This window comes from Filicampus tigris, chromosome 10 (genome assembly GCF_054856515.1).
Source record: "Filicampus tigris isolate MCC_2025a chromosome 10, RoL_Ftig_1.0, whole genome shotgun sequence".
In the NCBI taxonomy this organism is placed as follows: domain Eukaryota; kingdom Metazoa; phylum Chordata; class Actinopteri; order Syngnathiformes; family Syngnathidae; genus Filicampus; species Filicampus tigris.
In genome coordinates this window covers 3,772,015-3,784,228 of record NC_141226.1, presented here as the reverse complement: position 1 = coordinate 3,784,228, position 12,214 = coordinate 3,772,015, and the positions used below count along the sequence as shown (strand labels likewise).

The 12,214-nt window shown below is 41.5% G+C and overlaps 1 protein-coding gene across 8 annotated transcripts in view; it reads left to right on the top strand.

Moving 5' to 3' along the window:
* astn1 (astrotactin 1) overlaps positions 1-12,214 on the top strand; it is a 454,796-nt gene that overhangs the window by 396,276 nt on the left and 46,306 nt on the right. For all 8 annotated transcript variants that reach the window (XM_086042243.1, XM_086042247.1, XM_086042246.1 and 5 more), the window contains 2 exons: positions 1,322-1,455; positions 5,596-5,747. In XM_086042243.1, coding sequence (XP_085898369.1) covers positions 1,322-1,455; positions 5,596-5,747 — 286 coding nt within the window. The remainder of the gene's footprint in view (positions 1-1,321; positions 1,456-5,595; positions 5,748-12,214) is intronic.

Here is a 12,214-nt window from a genome sequence, read left to right as displayed (position 1 = left end):
AATAAATTTGGATTAATGAGTTTGCTACATGTAGTCATCATAATGAGTCAAATTATATGTACATAATAGCTTAATTAAACAAGGATTCTCCAAGTCTGCATATCTTGACTATTTCACCAACAAAAGTGGTGAAACTTCGAACATGAATTGCATAGTATTTTTTTTATTAAATTAAATTTATTATTTAAATTCCAGAAATTTGTTTCGTTACCATTGATAGTCCATTGTCTTTTACCTATAATAGCCTATTGTTGGTATTTCTCAGTATCCTTTTGATTGCTGGTAATTTATCAAGTTAACTGTTTCTTATGGTTGCACCACCGTGAAATAACATTTTATCATTGCAATTACAAATTTATGAACTATTGTTACATCCACTGTAAAATATTTGCTTAAGCATTGTTTAGGACCTTAGTTTGCTGTTACATGTTTTTGTTGTGCATATACAGGTAAAAATGAGAGGGAGGGGATAAAATAAGTTGTTCTTTTTCCCACTCCTTTTCAATTGGAAACATTTTTTTTTTTTTTTTTTTTTGCACGGTAGTCTTTTTGTTGGTAGGATATGAAATGAAGTGCAGGCCGAACCGTCTGACTGAGCAGCTCCTTACCCCGCCAGTCCTTCACAGTTTCCATGATAGACCATGAGAAAGTTTAGTAGGACTTGAATCCCACAGCACGTTAGGTTCCGGGCAAAACAAGGCTGCTGTGTCACACAGGAACATGTAAAAATAGCATTACAAGTCGGATGGCTAATTAGCACGTGACTGCTGAAATACTTGAAAAAAATGTGTCTGACTGTCTGCTGTATCAAAATTAAAAATGATGCCATTTAGAAATGTATCTGTATCTCATCTTCATATAACCTTGCATCTCGCAAAGTGTATTACTTAGATAATATATTTAATCCCCAACAATATCTTTAGATTTGTTATTGTATTATTTTTTTTTAATTGAACTCTTCGTAGCAAACAAAGTAAACAACCGTTCATCAAAACACAGCATAAACTTAAGATCACATAACTAGTGTACACTCAAACAAATTATTTGATAATGGACACTCACTTCAGATTCACACACAACTCTCCCGGACAGAACTAGCCACTCACTCATGGAGGGACTCATTGCAGAAAGAAAAAGAGAGGAAAGCAACAGAGCGCATGCGCAAATTAGGTGGGAATCAGACATGCGAACAACAAGCGATCTAATAGGCCTCTTGACTAACAGCATTGTCCAATCAGAGCCCCGAAACAATATTCAGTTTTTTAACAATCCTTCTGTTTACACAATTGTTACTGTCCTAATTTTCTCTGCATTTTCACAGGCTCTTCAAGAGGCAATGATGAGCATGTTGTGGTGCTCAGGGAGGGGTGACGTGATTGATGACTGGTGTCGGTGTGATTCCAGTGCCTTTGGCGCCGATGGACTCCCAACATGTGCACCTCTTCCACAACCAATGTATGCAACCTTGGCGTATTGTACAAATAATACTAATACTACAAGTCAAACTACTATTAAATTACCATGTAAATTTTTGTTTTGACGTGGTGAATCTATTCATATACTGTACTGTATATGTTTACGTACGTATATATATTCTACGTAAAAATGCAAACGACATTTCCTCCCTGGGCGGCACAGTGGTCGACTGGTTAGCACGTCCACCTCACAGTGCAGAGGTCGTGCGTTTGATTCCGGCTCCGGCCTTTCTGTGTGGCGTTTGCATGTTCTCCCCGTGCCTGTGTGGGTTTTCTCCGGGTACTCCGGTTTCCTCCCACATTCCAAAACATGCATGGTAGGTTAATTGGACACTCTAAATTGCCCCTAGGTGTGAATGTTTGTTTGTCTCTTTGTGCCCTGCGATTGGCTGGTAACCAGTTCAGTGTGAACCCCGCCTACTGCCCGAAGACAGCTGGGATAGGCTCCAGCACCCCCACAACCCTTGTGAGGATAAAGCGGTATGGATAATGGATGGATGGATGGATGGATGGATTCCCTCCCTACCAATAGTATTGGAAAAGGGAGGCCAATTCCTTTATTTCATCTCATATTTTCTATTATATATGGAACTGCCATGCTTCTACCAGCTAATGAACTGTGAACAAAGCCTTAAGAAAGTATTGTACTGCGGTACCTCAAGTTACAAATGTAATTTTCTCCATGACCCCTTTTGTTACTCGAAACTTTCGTAACTAGCCAATGGCAGAGCAGCTATGAGTGCGTTTCGTTCACGAAACTCCGGAGCTGCGAGTAGCAGCCCATACTGCGAGTATCACCCCATACTTTTACCTTTCGTATCCTGAAATTTCTTTCGTAACTAGAGGCAATATTTTCCTGTTGAGGTGTTTTGTAACTTGAACATTTTGTATGAAGAGACGTTCGTAAGTAGAGGTACCACTGTGTGTGTGTGTGTGTGTGTGTGTGTGTATATATATATATATATATATATATATATATATATATATATATATATATATATATATATATATATATATATATATATATACAATACTATACAATTTTATTTATATAGTGCATTTCATAACAGCTAGAGCTGCAACAAAGCACTTTACAAACAATACAATAAATAGAACAAAAACAATAAAAGGCTGTGATACATGTATTAATAAATATAGATATAAATAAGACATAAAATATGAATAAAAATATAAATAAATAAAGACAATAAATTGACATAAAACACTATATGCAATTGACACCGGAAAAGAGCCGAAAATTTCAGGTCTGATCAAAAGCCAGAGAAAAGAAATGTGTCTTCAACTGGATTTTAAAAATGGACAGAGAGAGGGCTTGCCTAACAACCAAAGGGAGGTCATTCCAGAGGGAAGGACCAGCAACAGAAAAGGTTCGATCCCCTCTGAGGCTCTGCTTGGTCCTCGGCACCTCGAGCAGCGCCTGGTCCGCAGACCTGAGGCTGCGTAGACCTGAGGAAGGTGCGTAGGAGTGGAGGAGCTCGGAGAGGTACGCCGGGGCAAGGCCATTTAATGATTTAAAGACAAATAGGAGAATCTTAAATTGGACCCTGAAATGCACTGGGAGCCAGTGAAGGGAGGCCAGAATTGGTGTTATGTGCTCGATCTTCCGAGCTCCATTAAGTAGGCGGGCAGCAGCATTTTGGACCAACTGGAGACGTTTGAGGGAGGACTGGCTGACTCCAAAATAAAGTACATTGCTGTAATCTAGTCGAGATGTAACAAAGGCATGAATGACTGTATACAGTGTATATATATATATATATATATATATATATATATATATATATATATATATATATATATATATATATATATATATATATATATATATATACACACACACACACAGTGGTACACCTCAACAGGAAAATATTGCCTCTAGTTACGAAAGAAATTTCAATATAAGAAAGGTAAAAGTATGGGGTGATACTCGCAGTATGGGCTGCTACTCGCAGCTCCGGAGTTTCGTGAACGCAACATACTCATAGCCGCTCTGCCATTGGCTAGCCTAGCATCTTCAAGAGGGACCTCTTCCGTATGTCTCTATGTATGTGGATAGATAGGTAAATAGATAGATAGATGCAGCATCCTCGTCATTCGGGGCTTGAGCCATGAGGTCTTCCGACAGTTTTACGTGAATTAGAAACGAGGAAAAGAAAAAAAGAGAAAATCGTTTTTGATCCATATAAACAAAGCAAGAGATAATAGAAAAGTATGAAAGGGGGATGCGTTTGTTTTTGATCTCGCCAAAGAATATGACCGTAATGTATCGACAGTCGCCACATTTTTAAATCAGTTGTTTACAAAACGCCAGGCAAAAACCACTTCTGAGAGAGAACATGAACCAAAGAGGGTAAAAAGCGATGAGGACAGCAATTTAAAGGTAAACGACGATCATTTTTATTCCTTACTCTATTCTTAGTTTTTTTTTTTACATTATGCACAACTCTAATTTATTGTGCAATAATCTAATTGTAACATGTATTTGTTACATGTTTTCATGCATTTTTATGCTTTATAAAACATTTATGTCTGAATATTGGGGGGCTTGGAACGGATTATGGCAATTACATGGAAAACACGTCTCTACTTACAAAATTCAAAATTTTCTACTTCAGAAATTTCTTCCAGAACCAGTTAATTTCGTAAGTAGAGGTACCACTGTGTGTGTGTGTGTGTGTGTGTATATATATATATATATATATATATATATGTATATATATATGTGTGTGTGTGTGTGTAATATATATATATATATATATATATATATAAATGCAGTATAAATACGCCAATAACGGACGACCATTTTGTAGGCGATAAACGATTGACACGAACCTTCAAAAAATAAATGGACTAAGCCCATTTTACCATCTATGTAATCATCAAATTTCGTGGTGAAGCTTCAATGCCTGTGGCGAGGCTTCCGTTTCTCATTGGCTGCAGCCGAGGCTTCTGGGTCCCAAAAGGAGATGCATTTAGTCCGGCTGTGGTGAGGCTTCCAATCCACGGTGAGGCTCCCATTGCACAGTCCATTTCAAATATCGCTCGGGGGATGGGGGGGGTGCTTGTTGTAGTTTGTCGAGTTGGTAGACGGAAACGCTAACAGAAGCCCGTTTAAAATGCTTGGCAGACTTACTATTTGTTCCGGCCAGACAAAAAGGCGGATGGACGGACGGCGGAAGAGTACCCTGGCCTCAGGCGGAAGGCGATAAATGGACCAGGAATTTTTTATAAAATGCCCAGCTCTAATAGTTTATCATTTAAAAGGTGCTTAGTTGAAATTAAATACATTACAATAAAATAATAAGCAAGTATTATTTTGTCAATTGAATTGTTGTCTCACTCATTCATTTCTAATGGCTGGTCATTTTTGACCTGACACATGCTTAGGAGTCTACAATAGCAGAATAAACCTCACAAACTTCAATGCAAATCATTGTTATTTTCTTGTTTGTTCAAATTCTCATTGTGGAGAAATTCATGGAATCTTAGGTCAATCCAAACAAATTAACTACAATATTCAGAGATAAAACTTTTCAAATGGTCAAATTTGACCAGAACACAACAAAACGTTCAAATGAGCTAATGTAACCCACTCCGAGTCAGTTGGGAGCTGTGAAAAAAAATTAGAGTAACTAATACAAAGCTTCAGGAGCACTCTCCAGGGGTATATTCACACCTGCACTGTTTACTCCACTTTAAATGGACCAGGCTTAATTTCCCACGCTGATCCAGACCTTTAATGCAGGTGTCCATACACACAAAATCCAGGTGTGGATCAAACTTTTTAAGGTGGTTTGGTTTCTTTTTGAGTGCGCTTCCGAATGGACTGGGTGTTGTTCGCTTCAGATGTGAACACAAACCACTCCAGATTCCCACTAACTACAGGATACATATGACTTTTTGGTCTTAAAAAAACACCATAGCCAGGCATCATGGGAAAATATAACCTCTAGTGAATGTTGTTCTTAACTTCATATCTGATCCTCCATCTATACTGGAATAGTGTATCATTTCTGTCGGGTTTCACTAGTTGTTCTTTTCTGGAGCTACTGTGTGTGGAAATGGAAGTCATGCTCATGTTTTTTACTCTTGTTTCCAGGCTGAAACTGTCTTACACTTATGAGCCAAGTAGCTCATTGCTCATCATGGAATGGAACCACACAGAGCCGCCTATTGGTGTGCGGATCATTGATTACCTCATCAGCCAGGAGAAGGTGACTGAGAGGACTGACCACTCGAAAGTTGAGACAGGTATTTTTACTTAGAGCAGCTCACCTCCTGAGACCTACTCAGTTCCACATTCTACAGACAAGCAATTTTAGTTAAAGAGGAACTAAAAGCAAGAATATGATGGGTGTGCCTGCGCAAGTCTAAAAGCTGCATTCTGATTAATATTGTATTTGTGGAATAAGAATTAAACAGTTAGATTCACTTTTCATCCATCTCAGGGGGCCACCATTTTAATTTTTATCAGATGTCGACGGGAATTTAAGTAACAACTGCCCTCAAGCTCACATTGCAAATGTCTGGAGCTGGGCAGTCCGTCCCTGGGCTGAACCGGTCGGACCCTCCGGCCCGGCCGGATGCCCATTTTTGGGGCAGGGGCTGACAAATTTTGAAAAAGGGCTGGACTAAGCATGGCCGGAAGCGGATTTTAGCCCGACCCACTAATCGGCCCTCATGCGTGTGACGTGTTTGCGAGGCGGCCAAATTTCATCTCAGCCTACTCTGTGAAAGGCTTCTTTTTAGGCTTCTTTCTACTCCCGCAACGGCGAGAGCGATAACTGCCGCATTGATTCACATGACAGACTCATTGTGCTGTTGGTGAAGGGTCTGCAACACATGCCACGCACACATCAAGAATTGTTGCTGCTCTGATCGGTCCATTATGTCACATGTTGCGATGACATACAGTTTCCCACGCAGAGGAGAGAATGCACCACGCAGCTCGTTGCTGCTGCAAAGCAAACTAGTTTGTCAGCGGCGTATGTGTAAAAATAAGCTACTCACCCACGTTCCCCTTAGCCGCCACCTTCCAGATCGTTTTCGCAATAAAATTAAAGTAATTGTCTAGTCATCTCGGTCCCTTTATGGTTGTAGCAAGCACGCATTGTTGTCGCTGTCTTTTTGAAGCGATGCCCCCCCGACTTGGAACGTAACTGTTTCAAAACAACTTGTGTCCACGAGTATAGTCAAGCTGTGCACAGCACTCAAGGATGACGCCGGCACATCAACGTGGGGTTCATGCACTTCTTCTGTCTCGTCTTGCCTACTTCCGGAAATACGCCGTAGCAAACCTGCTGTGTATAGTGCTTTGCTGGTATGCTTTTATTTTGAAGGCCGGAAGTGTGAAGGAGGGGAAGTGTGGAAAATAAGTAACTTGTTGAGTGTGACTTCTGGCCATCTGTTGGACCCAAATAATTATACATACAATACGACAAATCCAACCCCGGGCTCGCAATGCAAGTAAGCACACGCAGTTGGGTAAGTACTACTGGCGCATTTGAAGCGTGTCCACAGCGGGTTTGAATTGTAAATTAGCCAGCTAATTATCTTTAAAACGCCGCTACCGTTAGCATCCCTCCCGCGGTGACGTCAATCATGGACGCTTTTTTTTTTTTGGGTCGGGGGGCGGAGCGCGGCGGGGGCCGATAATGTTTATGAATATGGTCGGAGGGTCGTGGCCGGAAGGGTACCCAAGGGTCATGGGTGGAGGGTCGCAGCCGACAAAAAAGGGTCAAGTGCCCAGCTCTGCAAATGTCACATGACCAAACCCAGACAACTGCTTAGCTGACTTCGGATTAATGAAGAGTGTTGCTGGAAGTGTACGCCGCAATAAATGTTCATGTGGACACACAAAAATAAAATAAAATGATTCCGAAATAGTTTCGAGGCTACATTTTTCAATCAACAATTTTTGTGGTTAACACTAGGGGTGGGCAAATCGATCCAAATATCGATATTATCGATACTAAGCAAGTACTTGGATTGGATAGATACTATTGTCCTGGGATCGATACTTCGCTCAAAGCGACGCTCCCCCCCTCTCGCCCAGCTCCTTCTGCTACTCGCTGAGTCTCTGCCTGAGTGAGTGACTCAGGCACACTTTTAGCCCCTCCCTGGAGAGTGAGAGAGCAGCCGGAAACCTAAATCAAAGGCAGAGCCAAACAAGAAGCAGAGCGCGGTGTGGACTTTTTTTTACAACAACAGAAAAGGACAGTGCCAAGTGTGAATTGTGTAATAAAGTGCTCCGCTACTATGGTAACACCACGAATTTACACAAACATATGAAAAGAGAGCAACGAGCTGCAAGCGAAAAAGTTGAGGGAGAAGGAGGAGGAGGGGGGAGATCCCCAAGCCTGAACACCCCCACGGACACAGAGACAATGTACTCTGGCAGAGGCTTTTCAGCCCAAAAAAATGAGCAATGATTGGTGTAGTAGAAGTATTTTATTTTTAATAGTGTTAAAGGTATTTATATTGTATTGTTTACACTATTTGCACTTTTTGATTTTATTTTCAAAATATTGTGCAATGGAAGGTATTTTAGTTGTCGTGTTGACATTGTTATTTGTATTTTCGTTACATTGCTGCTTTTTTTGGGTTTGACTCTCTTGACTTTTGTTCTGAAACAGTTCTTGTAGTAGAAGTATTTTAATTTTTTATACTGTTAAAGTTTGCATTGTAGTTATTTATAGTTGTTATTTGTAGTTATATATGTATATATATATATATATATATATATATATATATATATATATATATATATATAACCTGGGGCGGCACGGTGGTCGACTGGTTAGCACGTCCGCCTCACAGTTCAGAGGTCGTGGGTTCGATCCCGGCTCCGGCCTCCCTGTGTGAAGTTTGCATGTTCTCCCCGTGCCTGCGTGGGTTTTCTCTGGGTACTCCGGTTTCCTCCCACATTCCAAAAACATGCATGGTAAGTTGATTGGACTCTCTAAATTGACCCTAGGTGTGATACCAGTTCAGGGTGTCACCCGCCTACTGCCCAAAGACAGCTGGAATAGGCTCCAGCACGCCCCGCGACCCTTGTGAGGAGAAGCGGTACAGATAATGGATGGATGGATGGATGGATATATAACCTGGAACCTGCAAACCTGGAACCCACGAGGGGTATTTACTGTTTCAAGGAGTTCAATGCCTTGCTAAATTAGCTGAAGCAGTTAACTACCATTTCATAACCTTTCATGTGTCTTGCGGATTCTGCAGAAGCCTGCTGATGGGTGGATTATGGGTTGTTTTCTTTTTCTCTTTTTTAATCGCAATCTGTATTAATATCCTGCAATTGCTCAATGGCATCTTGTCACCTGCTCCTCTGTTTGATCCCAGGGGCTAACACACAGGTAATGGATAGGCAGATCAAACACAGATGAGAACAGGGTGACAATTGTGTGTACAAAAAATATGAACCCCAAAGCAGAACCAACACAAATATGAGCAAATAAACAATGATTTTACTTAACCAAGGGAGCACTGCAGCATGAGCAAAGTCAAATACAACAACAAAAAACTACATCAGAAAAAGTGGTTGTGAAAATACAATAAACTGTGAAGACAAATAAACCAAGATGGACAGGCGTACAGGAGTACAATGGGAAGTAGACGCTGAAAGGAACTGAAAGAGGAAAAATACAAACTGAAAATAAATAGAGCAAGCATAGCAAATAGAAATAACAAAGGAACTCAGCCTTTAGGGAACAAAGAAGAAAGAATGATACTTGTAAACACAATGAAGTCCTAACTACACACGAAAAGACACAGACAAATTTATGAACTCAAGCTAAACCACGCAGATTAAGACAAATAACAGAACAAACAAATGTAGACTGGTCCGCTGATAGTGTAGTGGTACACACGCCTGAGTTGTGTGCGGGCAGCGTGGGATCGATTCCCGCTCAGTGACAGTGTCTATGTGTGCCCTGCGACTGGCTGGCGACCAGTTCGGGGTGTAGTCTGCCTTCGCCCATTGACGGCTGGGATAGGCTCCAGCAACTCCCCGCGACCCTATATAGGATAAGCGGTTTGGAAGATGACATGACATGACATGACAAATGTAGACTATACACAAGAATACACACAAATATGATAACTATAAGGCGGCACCGTGGTCGACTGGTTAGCACGTCCGCCTCACAGTTCAGAGGTCGTGGGTTCGATCCCGGCTCCGGCCTCCCTGTGTGGAGTTTGCATGTTCTCCCCGTGCCTGCGTGGGTTTTCTCCGGGCACTCCGGTTTCCTCCCACATTCCAAAAACATGCATGGTTAGTTGATTGGATACTCTAAATTGCCCCTAGGTGTGATTGTGAGTGCGGATGTTTGTCTCTGTGTGCCCTGCGATTGGCTGGCAACCAGTTCAGGGTGTCCCCCGCCTATTGCCCAAAGATAGCTGGGATAGGCTCCAGCACGCCCCGCGACCCTTGTGAGGAGAAGCGGTACAGATAATGGATGGATGGATGGGTGATAACTATAACAACCAGAAATACATGTAAGGAAAAATAGAAGTGATTGCGACGAAAGGTGGCGGGCAAAAAAGGCACACGATCAAACTTGGGCAAACGGCAAGAAGTAACAAAATTCCGTTGTATACCTATCTCTCCATCGCTTAAACTTACAACTCTTTTGATGAAACATTGACTTACAAGTAGTTGAATGGGACTTCTATCTTGCCCTGGGGGGGTCTGTATCGTTTTACTGGCACTAAGCAACTTTGAGGAGGATGGGGGCAACCCTGGCACACAACAAAAATACAAATGTCCTGAATTGCTTTACGGCATACTCACTTCCTCCTTTCGCTATAAGGACGGAAGTAGATTCGAACGTCTACGCGCTATTATTGGGGTCATGGCAGAAGCCCCAAAACAAACAAAAAACAAAAGTATTGTTTAAATAAAATTAGATTCATTACCACGTCGCTATTCACCTTTCCCACAGCCACTGGAAATAGAAATGTATTTCAGTCCAACTTGCAGGCCAGTGAGAGCTCAGGATTTCAGGACACTGCGCGCTGGCGCACGTGGGAAATGTGGTTGACTTTTGTCAAAACACTACCGCTTCTGTCCACATGGCGCCGCCATAATCAATAAAAACTGACATGACACAGTGTTGCTTTAAGGATTTTTATTGATCTCAGATATATTGCAGATGTGAAAAACTCATAGTCTTGGTGCTACTGGACCTACACGCTGCTTTTGATAAAGTAGAGCACCACATTTTGTGAAATGGATGTAAAAACCTGGTGGGCATCTCTGGTACTGCTTTTTACTGGTTTTATGCCTATCTTGCAGACATATGTTTCTTTGTAAGTTTGGATACATGTTCCTCCAAAACCAATGAAATTAAATGTGGGGTTCTCCAAGGTTCAATTTTAGTCCCAATACTGTCATGTCATGTCATTTTCCAAACCGCTTATCCTATACAGGGTCGCGGGGAGTTGCTGGAGCCTATCCCAGCCGTCAACGGGCGAAGGCAGACTACACCCCGGACTGGTCGCCAGCCAGTCGCAGGGCACACATAGACACTGTCACTGAGCGGGAATCGATCCCACGCTGCCCGCACACAACTCGGGCGTGTGTACCACTACACTATCAGCGGACTTAGTCCCAATACTTTTTAATCTTTATATGCTTCCCCTTGGGGACGTCATCAGGAGAGGCAGCATCAGCTTCCACAGCTACGCTGATGACACACATCTGCGCATTGCCATGTCTCCTGATGACACAGGACCTATTGATACCCTTTTCAATTGTATTTTTGATATTAAGTCATGGATGGCAGAGAATTTCTTACAGCTCAATCAGGACAAAACTGAGGTTTTAGTTATCGGCTCTGAAGGTCAGAGAGAGAAACTTTTACCAATACTACAAGATTTTAAACCCTCACAATGTGTCAAGAACCTGGGCGTCATTTTTGACTGAGCGCAGTTTTATTCCTCATATTAAAAATGCAATTAAGATTGTTTTTCATCATCTTAAAGGGATTGGTTGGGTCGGGATGGCCATGTTTTCACTAACAATTTTATTCTATATATTTTTGATCAGGAAAATGAAAAGAGTTGTCATTTTCTATTTGATCAATAAATTTGGGAGAAATTAGGAAAGAAGTGACTCCATGAATAACGCCTCTTGTTAATGAGGAGAATGGCCGCGCCCCCTACCATTCTATCCTTGTTCGGTCGGAATCACTGGAGGAACCGATTACAAACTCTCCATTGGAAATCATTGTACTTTCATTGCTTATAACGTCCAAAAACAGTCATCAATTGGCACCAAAATATATGTGGACATCCCTACTAATAACCACTTCAACATATCAAAAGGATTAAAAACCCGTTGCCATTCCATCCACCCACGGGTGGTGCACACGGGACATTCACTACATACTGAACAACTTCAAAGCATTCCTGGGTATGTTATATATAGTTAGAAAACTGAGTTTCCGCAGATTCGAACGATACCAAACATTATAAGATACAATCATATCTGCAGGCTCGGCGAGCATTTAAGTCAAAACAATCGCTAACACACAAAAAATGTGCAACTCACCATTTCATCCTCAAATGTCCGAGACAATTTCATAATCCATCATCAATGATCATATTATGTCGACAAGGGTCCAGTAAAAGTATTCCAGTAATATAGTTCGTCCACAACAAGCCTGACATCCATAAAACCACATTATTTGCTGCTGCAACTGTTA